At 38.1% G+C, this 18,514-nt stretch overlaps 1 protein-coding gene across 9 annotated transcripts in view; it reads right to left on the bottom strand.

Moving 5' to 3' along the window:
- Window positions 1–18,514, bottom strand: part of LOC121313493 (protein SSXT-like) — a 32,142-nt gene that overhangs the window by 5,007 nt on the left and 8,621 nt on the right. For 5 of the 9 annotated variants that reach the window (XM_041246105.1, XM_041246106.1, XM_041246108.1 and 2 more), the window contains 7 exons: window positions 17,111–17,264; window positions 14,382–14,603; window positions 13,335–13,502; window positions 9,218–9,295; window positions 2,894–2,986; window positions 2,231–2,368; window positions 688–812 (listed from right to left, as the gene is read on the bottom strand). In XM_041246105.1, the coding sequence (XP_041102039.1) occupies window positions 688–812; window positions 2,231–2,368; window positions 2,894–2,986; window positions 9,218–9,295; window positions 13,335–13,502; window positions 14,382–14,603; window positions 17,111–17,264 (978 nt within the window). The remainder of the gene's footprint in view (window positions 1–687; window positions 813–2,230; window positions 2,369–2,893; window positions 2,987–9,217; window positions 9,296–13,334; window positions 13,503–14,381; window positions 14,604–17,110; window positions 17,265–18,514) is intronic. The other 4 variants (XM_041246113.1, XM_041246114.1, XM_041246111.1 and 1 more) reach the window with 2 other exon arrangements.

Raw genomic sequence — 18,514 nt, 5'->3', positions numbered from 1 at the left:
TGTTTTTTATGGGGGACATGACGTGGCTTACATATTTATTTTTACTATATTCCACTAGTTAACAAACTGTATACAAAACAATACATGATGGGCTATAAAGACCACCCTGCCCCACCCCCCATGTAAAATACTTTAGAACAATTATTTTCATTGTAAGAAATGAGCCATTTTAATTTTAACTTGGACTTAAAAGTTCCTGTTGGAGAAAAATGACCCAGACCAAATACCATTTCAAAAGAATATATAGAATATTGGCACTCACTGGATGGAAAGCAAGACACATGTGACAGAGAAGGGGTAGTTTCAGGCTTATTGCCAGGAACCAAAGTCACACAGATCTGCCTCAGATAAATCGACCATTGGTACATTCTCCATCACTCCCAACTGCTTAAGAACGGCTAGCCCAATCAGACAGCTCTTTATTTGGTGACAGCATGCTTGTGTATATGCATATGCCCCTACTCCCAGCCACAAGACCACGCACACTGAAAACAATGAACAGAATGAGTCAGCCAGCATCAGAGACCATTTTTAAGATCAGGATGTGGAATTCAGAAAGACAAAAAATAAAAAATGGTATGACCTAAAATGGCAATATCACAATTTTAAAAGCACAGGATGCTTAATGTATGTAAAATATTACAACATTCCCAATTTAAAAGTTACTTAACCATTAAGACACCTTACTTGATCATATCCATAAGGCCTCTGCTGCTGCGGCTGGCCAGGCTGAGGAGGTCTGTAACCCCCATACTGCTGGCCCTGCCCTTGGGAGTAGCTGGGATACTGTCCTGGGGTGCCCTGGGATGGACCTGTAAAATTATTTGAAATGTCACATAACCCTTTGATTCTCTATTTGATACATTATGCAACTGAATTTGTAAGGGAAGGGGGGGGGGGTTAGTATTTCATTTCAGATTCCATATTCCTTCCTATCATTAGATTTTACAGTGGAATGTATTTCATGAATTGTTGTTTAGTCCTTAAATAAAATGGAAACATTTTATTGAAGACTGCATTAACCAGAACATACCTTAAAATGTATTTTTTTCTTTTTAAAAAATGATGTCTCTCACTCTCCCCCCACACCCACACACAAATCTAAAAAACATCATATGTAAAGCCATAACAGACTAGAAATGTCCAAGCCTGGTTGTAAAGGACGCTGACAGGATTACCTCTGTTTTTTATTTTACACCATATTGTTTGACGGGTGTGTAATGTAAAGAAGTTCGCCATCAGATAGATTGGTCATGTCTTCAACATCTTTTCGGGTTGGTAAGCATTCTTGGTTATGTAAAGAAATTTAGTATGCTCTCCGGTAATGCTGTGCTTTAAAATCATGGTATACAAGATAAATTGAAACCGAAACCTAAGATACTGAAATGCACCTCATAATAAAAGGTATCTATTGGCCTGGGGCTTTAGTGAAACACATTTTGATTGGAGAGTCAACCCTGAAGTTTTTCCTATGAATACTTCACTACAGTTAATATTTTGTGGGTTTATAAAACAAACATTTTGGATGATTTAGTATGCTTTCTGGTAAGCTTGTGATTGCCGAATCTCCTGACAAAACAAACTCACTCATCTAGCTTTATTTTGTTTTGAAAGTATATAAAAATCAACCCTGATTGGTTGTTGGAGCCCTTGGAGAGGTTAGTCATTTAGTAAGCAACCAAAAAAGGCTTAAAATGGGCATCTAACGTCACCATTACAAAATTGTTCATATATGAACGATTTTATATATGAACAATATATGATTACATATATAGATACAAGAGGTACTGCCTGCCTTACCTTGCCTTACCTTACCTGACATAACAAATCTCTTCAATATAAAAATGAACATTTACTTGGTATATTAAGTTGTTAAGGGTGTGGGGTCTACAAGATAGATAAGTCCCCCCCCCCCCCCAAAAAAAAAAAAACACTACACACCTGCCAATGCTAAACCTGTTCAAATCCAGGCAAACCGTTCTGAAGATGTAATCTTCATTAGGTCAACCCATCTCAAGACAGAAAAAGTAACCCTTAAGATCCTAAGCATTTATCTGTGGCAAAGAACTGTTTCATAGTTTTCAGGAGATAATACATTATGTCCCTGGTCACCAGGGATCTGCATATTCCATAGATCACTATTTTCACTTTATACACACATTTACATGCTGGTTTCTCATGAAAAATACTATAATGTTACGAGTAATCGATGTCTTATGTGGCTACCTACCATAGCCTTGCTGCTGCCCTGGGTAAGCTTGCTGGCCTGGATACTGCTGCTGCTGCTGCTGCTGCTGAGGTGGATAGCCTTGCTGCTGAGGGGGTCCTTGCTGATAGGCTTCCTGCTGTTGGGTGTACTGTGAATTACCTGCAATAAAGCATTTGAGCCTGTACCATTAAAATGTACACAAACACTCACTCCCTGTCGAATGAGCATTACAATGACTGGAACATCACATTCAAAATACAACAGCGTAGGAAGAAATAAAAACATACAAATAAATCGATAACAGCTACAGAGCACAGAGTAGCTACACTAATTTTAACAAGGGAGCTGCATACAGAAGTGTGAAACATGAGATTTAAATGGAGGTGACTTGGCATATGTACTTCTGTTAATGTTGTAACTTATTAGAAGCTTTGAAGGAAATACAAAGACTTAATAAAATAACAAATAAAAAAAAATAAGGTTTTAGCGGTTTTTGATCAGAAAATTTACATTGTTTTAGCATGGTGAGCAAAATAAAAAAAAAGCTTTGCGCAAAGTTTGTAGCAAAAGCCAGCGACTAGTACAGCTCTGCATGGGCAGTAAAATAAATCAGAACCGTTGTGTTTTGGTGGGAATATTCTTGCATATATACTTTTGTGTGCGTGTGTGAAGGTATATAGATACCTCCTTCGAAGTAATGTTGTGAGGAATCCTCATAAGGCCTATCGTTGCCTTGTTCAGGATACGATGGTTGCTGATAACCGTAATCATTATGACCTACATTAAATTTAACAAGAAGATAGGAAGAAATATTAATGTCCCTTGGCCAAAACTGGTTTAAAAATCGATGAAAGATGTTCAAAAACAAAAGAAAAAAAATCTATACCACATTAACAAAAATAAATATATACATAGCTTCCATTATACAAAAATAAAGTATGAGATTATCATATGCTCATGTTAATGATAAGAGTACTTACTGCAAGTTAACTAAACCCTCACACACATGTTTACATTTAGATTAATGCAGCGCTCCAGATAAGGTTTTGGGTTATGAGTAATTTACACTCCAGTTTACACTATGTGCGTAATAAATACAGTACTTTAGCAGTGACTTATATGGGGTATGCATTAACTACAACCTTACATTTTAACTGCAATGTTAATTTGTACTGTACAAAAATGTGGTCTTATTTACTCCTCCCTTCACAATATTACTACTAATGTTAGCTACTGCGTTCACCCAGTCTCCTCCCACTAGTACTAGGTTTTTTCAGCTTTTATCTGTAAATCTTCCTCAGTCTCTTTTGCTCTCCCTTTCAAGTCGACAGACATGCTCCCTAAAGGTTAAAAGACAAAAACATTTCTATATATATATATTTTTTAAAAACTGCACTGATACTGCACCAATGCAAATAGAAACAATAATATTTTACTCCTTATTGGTCGCCTTGCTATAAGCAATATAAACCATTCCGACTCTCTCCAAACACAGATTACATTTATTATATAGATTTACTTTCCAAAAATTCAGCTCACAGATTGGTAAATTGGTAGGTTAAATGGAGGGGGACTAAACAGCGCTGAGAAATCCTAAAGATCAAGAATCCAGTCGCTTATTCACCAGTCACAAACACTCATTGCAAGACAGTGGATTCAACCATACGCTTATGTTATTTTTATTGAAAACCCAGACTTATTGGTCCAATGTTTTTAGCAATTCCAGGCAGGCCACAAGCTGCCCCATCATTTCCCTAGCTAACGCTTGCAGTATATTAATATATGGCCATTGGGACGCCAGGAACCAACAAAGTACAATAAGCTTGATAACATGCAAACTCAAGCTGTGCAGCAAAATTACTCACAACTACTGGCAACGAGTTCCAAAGTTCAGGAGCACAACTGGGGTTTTCTTGGCCGTGACACTATCCTGCCACAGCGAGAGACAAAAGAGCGAGCGAGAACCAAAATGAGCGAGAGCAAGAGGGGAGGAGGAGGAACAGGGCTACCACCACCAAAAACTAAGTATTTTAAGAATACTTATTTAATTAATTACCAGCGACTGGCTTGTGTGCATAGTCAATCTACTGCATCCACTGTAATTGCAACTACTACTGTCTACAAAGTGAATGTAAACACCACAAAACAGTGGTCCCAACAGTTGCCCTAAGCTATAAAAGTATTAAAACAAGTTATAAGTTAATACTATAGGGCAGGGGTGAAATTTTCATCCAATGCACATGCATTCCGTTCACTCACACTAGTGCAACGTTTCTCAAATGTGCTTTTGTTCAGCACAGCTCGTGCTGCTTGCATTCTGTTTCCTAATACTGCTTCTCTGCCTCTTAGCTGCTATTGGCCACCATTAAAGTCCATATAATCACTGCATGTTGATTGGCCAAGCTTTCATTCAGATTAGATTTCATTTTACCATGCATCACAAATCTCTGCCTATTTCGCTTTGTGTCAGTGCTCATTGGTTGATCAGCAAGAGAAGACTTTAGCAGCGAAACGTAATTTTTATTTTCTAAAGTTCAGAGAAAACGAATATTCGAACAACACTTGCTGCATATGAATTTGAAGGAAAAAATTCACGTTCATGTCCGCCATAAACGACACAGTTGATAATTATTTTTAATATTTATCACAACGTGCTTTGTCTTGCACTGACTTATAAAATGGAAAGTGAGGTGTGGGACAGTAGGGATTAACATAAAAAAGAAGATCAACAAAGTGCTGCTTCAGATTTGGCAAACGAGTCAGAATCTGGATATAGATGCAGGTGTGCTTTTACACTTTCCAAACACTGGCCCAACTTGCAAGGTAAATGTTAAGAACAGTAATCAAAGTTTAGTTTTGTTGCGATCCTAGTATTTTCTGTTAGGAGGACTGTAAACGTACAATGCCCCTTTTCTACAGTAAGTTTGGACTTGTGTGTAAAGGCATACGTAAATCACAGTATTACTTATTACTTTATGAAAATGTGTAATTTGTCACTTGTTATTTTGTAGGAACTACAATGCCAGGAATTAAAAAAAAAAAACTGATGTCTACTTTTATAATGTTTCTGCCTGAAATATACTAATCTTTTTCTAGAATAGATCATGGTATAATTCATCTACACAGAACCACTCATATTGTAGGATAAGTAATCTGTAAAAGAAGTGCCAGGTACATTTAAAAAAAAAAAAAAGAGGGGTATTTCAGCCCGTATTGCACATTGTTTGACTTAGACCTTTTTGTATCATTTGTTCATAGCCTTTGTTTTCTTTATACACATTTTGTGTAACACCCTCCCCTTTTTTTTTTTTTTTTTTTTTTTTTTTTTTAAGGATATCTTGAACCAGATCTCCCACTCTACAGTAATTACTGCATACTGTAATATTTCTTAACTCAGTACTTATAATTTAAGGTTTAACTTAAGTGTTATATTACAGTACATGACTGAGTGATGCATACAGAGGGTACAAAGCTTTCAGTATTTTCAGCTTATTTGTTTATGATGTATATATATATATATATATATATATATATATATATATATATATATATATATATATATATATATATATATATATATATATTATATGGAATATATATATATATAATATATATATATAGTACCAGCATATAAGTACCAGGACTTTTTTGTTCAGATTTTCATCCCTGCTATTAGGTAATATTAAATCTGCCGTCACATTTTAACTGGTAGGATAAATTACAACAGTAACACTCTCCCTTGGAAACAAACCCACATTTATATAAAACAGTGCTCCATACTAACATTTTCTCTAGGGAATCTTTGACTACCAACCAATTTTTTTAGGAGGTAGAACCTAAAATCTGGTCGCCACATTTCTAAGTAACATTATATTTGCTCTCATCATGTTTCTCATGGCAGGAGACATTGCCCTAACTATTGGAATTTTGTTGTTTGTTGGTGAACGAGTGCTTCTGGACATTCTATTTTTAAAATGTCCATTTCCTGTTACGAATTCAGTTTTTCCTGCAATTTGATAACCTGCAGTCTGACAGTACAATTTCCTTGTTCTATTTTAACCATAGAAATTATTTTAGCCATTAAGTTTGGCAACTCCTTTGGATGTTTTTTGCACGGGTACCACTACTTTCACCATCAGGATCAGGAGCTATTAATCTTACATATGCCACAGTGCTGCTTACATTTTTTTGACTTGGGCATGGCCTGTCACTCGCAGCAACCAATCTAAAATAGGTCTCTTTTTGCCATTTTGGTTGCTCTGTGTGCTGTCTCAGTCACATCCTGACTATTTCTCTCTCGTTGTAGCTCTTTTGTTGCTACTGCCTTCCTCTACTTCCTTCTCTTTGCCGCCTCACTGTTAGGGCTCCTGTCTCTCTTTCTTGGCATCAAGGGTCCACGTTACCCCCAAGAAATTAAATAAATAAATACATATATACACACCACCCACTCGAAATACCACGGATGTCGGGGTCCAATACAAATCCGTTATATATCGAGGGCTACGATATAACGAGAGACCCACAGAAAAACAAATTGGCTAACAACCATACAACCACTCCCTTGTTTTATCAGGGGTGTCAGGATCCAATATAAGTCCTCTATGCAACCCGCTTTCTCATTTTTTATATAAAAAGCAGCGCACAGTTTTAATTTGCACTGCAGAGGGTAATTGCTTCTCATCAACTTTAATCTCCAATTAAATTTCATCTCCTTTCTCAAATGCCCAAACCTGTATTGAAATAATCCATTCCCAACACAGGAGGCTTGTTGCTAGGGAGCTGACGTCACTGCCCTGTGGCTTTTGCTAGTGCACTGCTGCCACATGTGAACACCTCGTGGGCTAAAATAAAAACCGCTTCAGCAAGTAGATATTTAATTTGCTTTGTGTTATTGTGAAATACGTGAGTATATGACAACAGTACGACATTAATGTTTTGTTTAATTGTTTTGTTTATTTTTTTTTGTGATGTGCAGTACGAAATGAAAGCAAACAGTAATTCTAAGTTGTCAATGTATATTGCAGCTAAGGCATGCGCAGTTAAAGGCTGTAAAAATGGGAGCCAAGTCCAGCACAGCAATATATCCAAATCTGCAGTATAGAGAGGGACGATACAACGAGGGGTAGGTATACAACCAAAAAAATATGGCCAAAAGTTTTGCATCACGCTAGAATGTACATAATAGTAATTATTTATTTTTTTTGCATATGAACAACTACAAATCAGTAAATGAATGCAATTGTTAAATTTTTATATATATATATATATATTTTTTTTTTTTATTCATTATTCATTCAGCCAGTTTGTCTCCATGAAGCAAATTGGGTTATTTATTTATTGAACATGACTTGTACATTATGTCATAAGGCAATAGGCTGAGCATTGCAAGGCTCGACATTATCTTTTAAAAATAACCTGTCCTGTCTGACAGACAGACACCAAGGGTCAATTTTTATCTGTCAGAAGAAAAAAAGAAAAAATGTTTTATAAAATGATAAAACATTAGAGGCAAGTACAACATGAATAGTAACAAAACAGAGGGAGCGATGCAGAGAAGCTATATAAAAAAAGATGCGGTTGAATTCAAATGTAGAGAAGTGATATTAATTATAGAATGCACTGGTACGACCACACCAAGAATAATGTGTACAGTTCTGGTCCCCATAACATAAAAAAGACACTGAGGCATTGGAAACAGTACAGAAGAGAGCACCATGATTAATTCTAGAATTTAAGGTTATGTCATATGAAGACAGACTGAAAGAGTTGAATCAAGGAGGGATTTAACCCTTTCCGGTTAGTCATTTTTTTCTCTGGAAAAAGCCAAGAAAACCTTTCAATGGCCAAGTGACATCGATAAGAGCCAAGAGAAGCCGGAAACAAAGGGGCAGACCAGAGCAATACACATAGCTGCTTTGCATCCAGCACTCAAAGAATATCACAGACATTTGCAGAGCTTTTTAAGGTGTTATAATAATAATTACTTGGATAGCATTATTGAGGAGTTTGGTAATAAAACGAGTTATGAGGAGAGGATTTATCAGTATGCACGACAATGAACAGGTATGTGATAAATGCCGCGAAGAAGGGGTGTGGTGGGGCTGGAGATGCAGTACCAAGTGTCCTACTGATATTAACAGCCCTTTAAACCTGTTTTACTCTGGAAACAAAATACTTTTAAAACAGCGCTTGTGAAAATAAATTGGACCTGACGCGCCTGACAGGCACTGCACAAATGGACCGCAAAGGGTTAAAATTGTCAAGAGGTTAAACAAAGTAACTGCTCAGAATAATTTCACAGAGGGGCCACGGGTGGAAGCTGAAGGTCATATTTAGAACCAAGGGGAGAAGGAGCTTTTTCACAGAAAGGTTGGTGAACCATTGGAACAGGCTGTCGGACTTGTTGAAGCAGAGACTATTGGATCTTTTAAGAACAGACAGGATGCTGTCATGAACAATACTGTATAACTTTCATAATAAGACATTTAGCTAGCCGTCTGGAGGAACGGAGGTCTGTTTAGTCATGGATTCCCAGAAGTTTCATTATCCCTGCTAACCTGCTAAGGGGGTTTTTGTTTTTCCTCTCCTGAGTGCCAACGGACCATGCTAGCACCAAAGCTAGCGAGCATAGGTGGGTCAAATGGTCTTTTTTCGTTCTAGAATTTCTTATTTACCTAAGTTATCGTGGCAAAATACTTTTTGTTCAATGTATAAAGCACCCAGTACGCAGCTTATCTGGAGCGCCGGATTAATGGTTGGTTTAAAATAAATAAATAAAACACCTTTTTATATTTAAATGATCCTGCATTATATATCCAACAAATAAAACAATAAAGCATTTTGCCAGATGGCACAATACTCACATTTAAAAACTAAATTAAAAAAATCTAACTTATTTTAATGCTTCAGAAATGTGTAAGGATGAATTTTCGTCCACCCATCTGCATTACTGTGGTAGCTAAGAACATCGTAAATGAAAGAGGGAACAGAATACTATTGTATACACACCTTCTGGAGGGCCTTGTGCACCATGACTGTACTGCTCCCCATAATAATCCTCCTGGCCAGCGTATTGCTGAGGAGGACCTGAAGAAACAAAAACAGAATGATTCCAAACAAATCCAAGACTCAATGACTTATTTAGAGAGGTAAGTCACACATGGGTAAATCGACAGTAATGACTTTGCATGTAATTCAACACATTTTTGAAAAAACACACACACACACACACACACACAATGTGTCAACACTGTTAAGCTATAGCAATAAACGACAGCTATGGGTAGGGGACTTCAATGTATTGCCTTGCATTATGTTTAGTCAAGGTCTGTAGCCATTCCCTCACTTGTGGGAGCCTGTGGAGTAACAGCAAATTTATACTGAAATAAATGTTAAAAATATATCACGTTTTATATATATATATATATATATATATATATATATATATATATATATATATATATATATATATATATATATATATATATAAAAAGAGAGAGAGAGAGAGAGAGAGAGAGCTGCTCACAGAGCCTGTGACACACTCATGGCCTGCCCCAGAGGGCATAAAAGTAATGTGCTCACAGATCTCGGCATCATTCTTCCTTCAAACCTGCTGCAATCATGGATACAGAGACCTTTAAGGTTAATGGTTACGTTTCTATTTCAGGGAACCAGGGTTATGATAACCTAACATTTCCTTTTGAGTATGAAATTTAACCATTACAGAATGGGTGAATGCAAGGGCAATATTGCAAAATGAATACTACAAGGCTAAGCCGAAAGGTTGCCTTGTGCGTTACCATACTTAACCCCAGTAACAAGTAGCTATGGCTAAAACAGTTAGGGAGAACTCATCTCTATGCCTGTGTTGTAATGGTCGACTGGGAAGCTGTGTTAACACTCTAGTTCCAAAGTCAGTGTTTTGCGAATCCATGCCATTCAGTCTGTAGAACCTAGTAAAGGTATAGACAATAGCCCACACCAGTGCATTGCATATACCCTTCACAGACGCACCCTGTAATAAAGCCTACAAAGTTGCCATGCCCCTGGTGGAATGGGCAGTATGCTTTTCTGGAGTGGGAAAATTGGCCAACTCATAGGCAGTCCTGACTGTCTGCTATCCACTTGTACAGCCTCTACTTAGATACGGCTTGACCATGGGATTTAACCCCACAAGAGACAAAAAACAGTTTGGACTGCCTCCAACTTCTCATCCTGTCAAGAGCCAGGGCCTGCAGTGGGCAGAGTGTACAGAGCTATCGCTCCGTCAGACTGGAAAGCAGTTGGATGTAAAGCCTCTAATTCCATAGACTTGTTGACACAAAATGCCAAGATCAACTTCCGCAAAAAAGGCAGGATTGGTACCAATTCGAGTGTAACTTTTGTCCTGGCTTCTGTAAAAATTAAGCAAGTTTTTGCAATGGAAAATGCCTGTATCTCGATAAATATGCTCTGCTGAATGCATGGGCTCTAATGGAGGCTTCATGAGTGTATTAAGTACCATGTTAAACCTCCAGTGAGGAACAAATGTCCTTCATAAGTGGCTGAAGCTGCCGAGCCCCTTCTAAAAATTGCCCCGCCTGGGCTCCTACGTGAGCTCCTGGGGAGACAGAGTCAATTTTCACATGACAAGCCGAAATGGCTGACAGATCGATCTTTAACATGGACAGGGATTTCCTCTACTCAAAAAGGTCCTGCAAAAAGTGCAGTAAAACTGCCATGGGACAGGTCAAACCCAAAAGGTAGGCACCACGTCTGCAAAACACCCCATTTGTACACGTACTGGGAACGCATGGACGTTGCTCTGACACCCTACAAAATGCCAACAACCCTATTGGATAGACCCAGACGGCTCAAATGCAGTTCAGGGGCCAGACTCGGAGCTACAGGCTTGATGGGTTGGATGCGATAAGGTCCCCAGTCCCTGACGGATTAGGTCATGGTGATTGGGCAGTCTCCATGGCAGGCGCTCAGGAGCGCATCAGCGTTAAAAATTAAGTGGCTACTAGGAGCACCTTGGCCCGGTCTTGCCTGATTTTCTCCAGACACAGCGGGAACAGGGCGAGCAGTGGGAAGGCATATAACAGTTTCCTCAGCCACTGGTTATCCAGAAGTAAGCAATACAGTGTGCAGCATACAGAGGCACAGGCGCTGCCTCAATCCGATTATATCTAGCAACCGAGCGGGTTAAGATCCAAACTAGACCGGGGATGTGAGCTCCAGTCAGTAGGGGTCAGGGTGGGTATGGATACGGCACTGGTGCGGTAACCTCAGTCCCGGCATTGGGAACAGACTGGGTCACTGACCTTGGTACCGGTTCGCAGTCACCGCGAGTAGCAACGTACAGGGATTCCCACCTGTACAGGCCACTGGCGAAATCACTCTGTCATTACCACACACACAAGACTAAGGGTACTAACAGCCTTTGTAATGGTGATGCAAAAGCAGTCACCAAAACGTCTCAATTTAAAAACGAGAACATAAATTAACTCCAGCTGGAGCTATGCAGCCTGGGTGGAGAGCACAAAGCCAGCGGTTATGTTGCTAGATCCCTGGGAAGACACAAGCCACTGACCTCGCGAAGGGCACAAGAAAACAGATTTTACTTCTCAAACATGACCATTTTAAGAACAGTGAACGGGAAAATGCATAGAAATACTTTAGACTAATTAATTAGGAAGTGTTACTGAAGGAAAAAAAAAACATTTAGGGAATTAAATGAAATGTACTGCAGCTTACTTGATTGAAGTTGAAAAACTGCCACATTAAATTTAGCTCTCAGATTTTGGTAATGAAATCGTGGTTTTGAAATACCTAAAATATGGACAGTATGCTTGCAGTGGTGAATTTAATATGTTAAATAACTGAACTCACTGAAACTTAACACTAGACCCGCCGGGTTTATGCTACTACCTAGAACTGCCAGCGTAGTCATTTTGACGGGTACATTTTAAACAGCTTCAATATGAAAATTAAAATGAAACACAAACTATCACACACAACTCAAAAGTTTTATTTATGAACATCATGGCTATATGCTCACGTAGACAGCCAGACAGCAGTTCTCCAAGGAACTGATAGGATTACAATAGAGATTTGGATAACACATATCTAGACTTCAAGAGCAATATCCTATTCAATTTCATACCACTATAAACTCAGCGGAGGTAGAGATAACAAACTGGCTTGTATACATCTAAAAAAAAAAGCGTATTGTAGCATATATAGAAGTGCATATAACTTACTTGTGCGATTCTGACTTTCAAACGGCGTCAGGGTATTTAATACATGTATTTAGGAAAAGACAAGAACAGTCAACTGCGGATCTTTAACACATGCACAGTAGTTTAAAATTTTAAACGTGAAAACCATCAAAATGACTACCATGGCTCTTCTAGTGTTAAATGTAGTTTCTACTGTAAAAATAAACGGTAACATGTAAACATAACTGGCTGTGTTACATGCTCTCAGATCAGGACTTCACTGAGTATTCGAGGTGCAGCATGCTATTTCCCATATTTCAACTGTACACAATCAAAGGTGCATTCCCCAATTCCATAGTATCACTGTATAACTTAATACACCTTTGGTGTGAGATGCCATGAATAAACCCTTAAACTATCACTCTTGGTGTTTATATGGCATCTAACATGACTTTTACACACACCTCCCATGTATCTATTTCTTGCAGATATACATAATTTAATGTGAGAGCTTTGCACAAACCACCTTTTCATTTGAATATATGAGTATTAATGTTGTTTTTGTGCTTGTTTTATTATTGTTATTATTTATTCTTAGCAGTTGCCTTTATCCAAGCGACTTACAGAGAGAGGGAGAACTGACCCTGGCGTTTTGATTAGTTTCCCGTTTTTATTTAAAAAATTGGAACCCTGTGGTGGGGGGGGGGTTGAAATACAAGCACTGGTGCATATGAATATGTGCTACAACCAATATCACTTGTACATGAAGCATATATGACACATTGTGACTTGTAGTGCCTCAAAGCCTTTATGCTTTATGTATAAAAACAGCTTCTGAGAAATAATGGTCCTTACTTATAAACTTTAGAAATACAGCAAAATAAAATCCACAGAAACTGAGCTACAATCCTTGCCATTCTTACCTTGCTGTGGTGGTCTGTACGGAGGCATTGGTCTTTGTCCCATTACATGGTTGCCTTGGCTGACCTGGGCCATCATTGCCATAGGGTTCTGTTGACCCTGGTAATGCTGCCCGCCTCCCTGAGGAATGCTGTACTGTTGGGAAGGGGGCTGTTGGTGCATCATAGGACCTGCAAAAAGGACACACATCCACAATTAAGTCAGTAAACCTGCACGCAAAAGCTACTGGAAGAACTAGCAGAGTCCTGACTGCAAGTGAAAGGCCGGTACACACCAGAAGGGCTGTGGCAAGCGAAAATGGGCAGCGAAGCAACAAAATTAATTGAACCTATACTTTTGCCAAGTATCTTTCACACCACAGGCAACACAAAATAAATAGGATTGAATCATTTTTTATTTTTATTTTTTGTGATTTCTTCACGTGACCACTAGGGAATTGACCAATCAGAGAACAGCTTCAATCACATTGTCCACCAGGGTGAAGCAGTATCCAAAATAACGGAGGAAAAAATAATACTTGCCATGGAAAAACATCCAGAGCTTTATATCAAAGATCATCACAATTATAAAGATACAGAGATGAAAGATAATATATGGGAGTTCATTTCCAAGGATAAGCCTGGTATGCATGATTTGTTGCCTATATGTTGAAATACCCTCATCAATCCCACATTATGTTGTCAAATATGTACCAGTCTTGACTATAGTTTTGTCAATAGTAATGTAATAGTGTTATAGATTTGGCAGTTTTCAAACCTGTTGCATCGTGTCTGGGTTGCTTCTGGTGTGTATGGCCTTGTTGCTGCAAAAATATCTTGTCGCTCGAAAAAAACATCATATTGCATCAGGTGTGTATCGGCAAGTATATATTTATCTCAGAAGTCAAAAAGAACTGAAAAATAAAGACTGATATATGCCATCTAGCTGAATACTGTTGGCAGGGAATTATTTTAGAAAGTTGCTTATTGTATTTAAAAATATATATTTTGTTTGATGGGGTATGAAGATAAACACAAATTTTGCATTCTTCAATATTCTCTAAAGAATACCTTGGTTAGGCTGCATGTTCATGTTTGGTCGAGGGCCGTAGTTACTCATAGGCTGTCCTTGATTCATATTAATCTGGTTCTGTACAGGCATGCTCTGTGAGGATGGGACGGAATGGTTGTAGCCTCCCACTGATCCATGGCTGTTAGGTGGCATGTTCATGGAGCTGTTTGGCATGTTAGGCTGGTTTGGTCCAGGTCCTTGCATGGGCATATGATTGGGTCCTTAAAACAAAAAAAAAGATACAGTTCTCTTAAAAGCCTATCTTCATGCCTTTAAATTTTAATATTACAGGATGAAAATCTCCATTGTTTGTTCACCTTTAACAAAAAACAAAATGTGCTTCTGTGCGCGAGTGCAGGGGGGAGAGACAGTATATAGCTTGTGACGTTCCAGTTTTCCTTTCCAGCAGTGTCAAAAGATTAAACCACTTGAATTTGTCTTTGTTGAGTCAGCAAGCATTTTTTTCACCTGGCAATTTTGTTTATGATGTTGTATGGGCCAAATAAATACTATAATTAACCAGTTGTGACATAGCTTTTAAATAAATTAAGCAAAAATCATGTCAATATGGGTTCACGTGAACACATTCGCAAGAGCATAAAATATGTATTTGCTTAACTGGGCTTTGCTGATGCAAGCTGATTTCCGAGTCAGAGATGTTCAGATTACCCAGTCTGAATTCCAGAGGATTTTTTTAAATCTAATAATGGATGCCCTGGCATAACTATCATGGATTAAAACAGGTCTGATGACGGTCTGCTGTATTCTTGAATGATACTAAGAATTCTTATGTACTGTGAAATATGAATTCAAATTATGCAGATTCATATTCTGGTGTACAGTAAAAAATGTGAAAGATAAAAAATGTTCTGCATATTGATATTCTGCTCAATCTCCTCATTCTTTAAGTATTTATTCTTAATTCTAGCCATGTCTCTTATAAAAGTGCACCTAGAGAATACGAAATGTACCTCTTAGCTTCCCATGTTTCTGACCTGCGCTTTGAGAGCTACCTTTATGCATGTTACACTTGAAATAGAAAGGGATGCGATAGTAGTAGACAGTATGCTGAAACAAAAAAGTATGAACTCAAAACGCTCTGCTTCCTGTTTACCCGTTGCACTACTCCACAACAGGGACATACAACACTCCACCTGTCAGGTCTGACACAAAGTAGTTTATAAAAAATTTTTTTTTTTTTTTTTTTTTTTTTTTTTTTTTTAAGCATACATTAATTTGTACCTGCTTGTATGGTTATTTTTCAATGGCTGTTTATAGGTTATGAATGTTGGCCACACAGATTCTGATACCATTCAAAACCTGAGTAAAGCAACTGATGTAGTAAATTCAAAACCATTAAAATAATGTAGAACCAAAGATCTGGACTTCTTCCAGGTTAAAATAAAGACACAGACCTGTCAATCGGTAAGTAATTGATTACAATCAGACTATCTAAACAAAACATTTGTGTTTCTGTGAATAAAAACAAAGCACCTCAAGTGTTACATACTGTAGTGCCTAAACCTCACAAACTGAGGTATAGTACTATCATAACTTCTGGTAACACAGTTTTGTCTTTCAGCCAAGTGCTTCAAAAGCCTTAAGAAATGTCCATACCAAAGAGCATTTTTCAGCTGTGGCAGTACATGACAAATCATTGCCAAATTTTGTAATTGTTATACAGTGGTCTTCCCCAGAGGGCTTTAAACTACCTTTCAGACAACAGTTGAAGGTAATGTACTGAGTGAACGTCCCCAGCTTTGATCAACATCTACCTCGACTACATTATATCTGACAAAAACCCTTTACATGTAGAAAAACTTGTTAGAATAAAAGGGTCAGGCTTACACAATGCAATACAAAAAAGTGCAATTTCTATTGAAACAGGTACAACTGCCAACATGAATAAAATGAGGTGGCTAAAACATCAACAATCCCTTACAATAAAAATGTGAAATAAATGTGCACAGACGGAAACCATTTTATGAAGGCCTTTTTGGGGTCGTGTATAGGTGTGATTAGACTCAATATGGATCGAGTAAGACAGATATTTGATATACTTACTATTTCTGCAAAATAGGAAACAAGCTCCTGCCCATTTTGCTAAATTGCTACATTTTAAATATATGTTAAGCCTCTGGGAGGTGCCATGTAATGTTACACAAATGTAAACCTGGATTTCACAATTACAGTAGTAAGTATAAGTAATGGAGACCAAAAGTTAAAGATTTCAAAACCCTAAACTAAGTTCTTGAAAACAAATAAAATCAACCTCCCAAAGTATGATACTGTACAAGATCATGTTAAGAGACAAAGAAATCATCTGAGAGATTAAATATTTACCCCTGATCCCTACCCAGATCACTAAAAACATTTCCTGTTCCTACTTTAAACACATCAATTTGTGCGAATATTCATTATTTCAAAAGATGTATCAAATCCATGCCAAAAACTTCTCAGTCTACCCCACTGTGCACCTCGGCACAGACTAGTTCCAACCATTTTTTTTTTTTTTTAAATGCTAGAAATGTATCTCGGCTAAAACAAAGCCCAACGACAGTCTGCTGAACACTGAATACAGGTCACTGAGCTCTAAAGTGCAAAAGAAATCAGCGCATCTTCCCTTAGGACTATTCAAAGTAGTTCTGTCATCAGCAATCTAGCCTTCCTCAGGCCCCATGATGTTACTTGGTTGCTAGGCGACCCCAATGCGGTCAGAGGCACTTACCAGGCATCTGTCCGTTCATCTGGTTCTGCATGTGAGAGGCAGGGGGTCCTCCACCAACCATTCCTTCAGGGGGCATGCTGTGACCGTGCGGGGGCTGGGGTGGGCCGCTTTGACTCATGCCCCCTGGACCCATAGCCATGTTCTGTGAAGGAGGCTGGAGAAACAAAAACACCTTTTGAATTACAGATGCAAAGTAGACTTTTATTCAGCAAGTGCCCTTGAAAGGTGGTGGGAAATTAAAGCCTCTGTAATGCAGGCACTGCACATGGGGCTGCAGTACCAAGTTTCATGCCATACGCACACACCACTATGAATAAGTCTCATTCGGGACGTAGAGGAGGGACTCTCTAGAGGCACTTCAATTCCATACCGATTTTATTGGTTTCTCTGGGAGTCAATGGTAGCCACTTGTATAAAACTGTAAATAACGGCGCCAGAGTGAAGTATTTAGCCATTTTTAAGCCATGTAGTAGGCTCTGTGACAACATTGTGCTGTATATTTGGATCTATTTAAAAGTGAGTTCTGGTGGTCTTTTTACCCATACAGCTAAAGTCAGTATTGGGATCTGCACTTATTGTCTTCTGGCCTGAATTGGATTGATATCCGTGTTCGTCACAGTCTACATAGGAGGCTGCGTGGTCCAGTGGCTAAAGAAAAGGGCTTATAACCCCACTCAGACACTGACTCATTGTGTGACCCTGAGGAAGTCACAACCTCCTTGTGCTCTGCCTTTCAGGTGAGACATTGTTGTAAGTGACTCTGCAGCTGACGCATAGTTCACACACCCTAGTCTCTGTAAGTCACCTTGGATAAAGGTGCCTGCTAAATAAATAAATAAATAAATAAATAAATAATAATAACAACAACAATAAATAATAATTGTTAAAAAGAAAGGCTGAATACTCAGAATGCCTTCTGCAAAAATAAACAAATACAAGTTATATACTGTAGTTCTTAAAATGAACAAATTCCCAATAACAAAGTCATAAAATGACAAACTAATTAAGAATAAATTGGTTTTAGTAAATATATTCCCTAGTAATGCAGGTGGCTGCATTTGGACTAGACAAATAAAACTATTTATTTTATACAGGATGAGATTTGGACTTGTCACGACATATGGATTAGGATTTTTCCAAACTCCTAGTGTAATTTCAGGACAAAGTGGCAGACAAGATGTCTCACAAAGCTTCTCTTATTATCACAATCCTAATTTGCCTCAGTCTGTGTCATTTCAATTTCAAACAGCTCTATCTCAACAGTGGTCTGGGGCAATGTAGGTTAATCTGCGTCATTACAGCATGTAAAGAAAAGGATATAATATATTTGAACAGCAATATAATTTGAACCCATATTTTAATCACACTTGTACATGGCTACAGTTCAATATGGAGGACTTTGGA

Source organism: Polyodon spathula, chromosome 3 (genome assembly GCF_017654505.1).
Source record: "Polyodon spathula isolate WHYD16114869_AA chromosome 3, ASM1765450v1, whole genome shotgun sequence".
NCBI lineage: Eukaryota > Metazoa > Chordata > Actinopteri > Acipenseriformes > Polyodontidae > Polyodon > Polyodon spathula.
The sequence above is the reverse complement of the archived record's forward strand: the minus strand, read 5'-3'. Positions and strand labels throughout refer to the sequence as shown.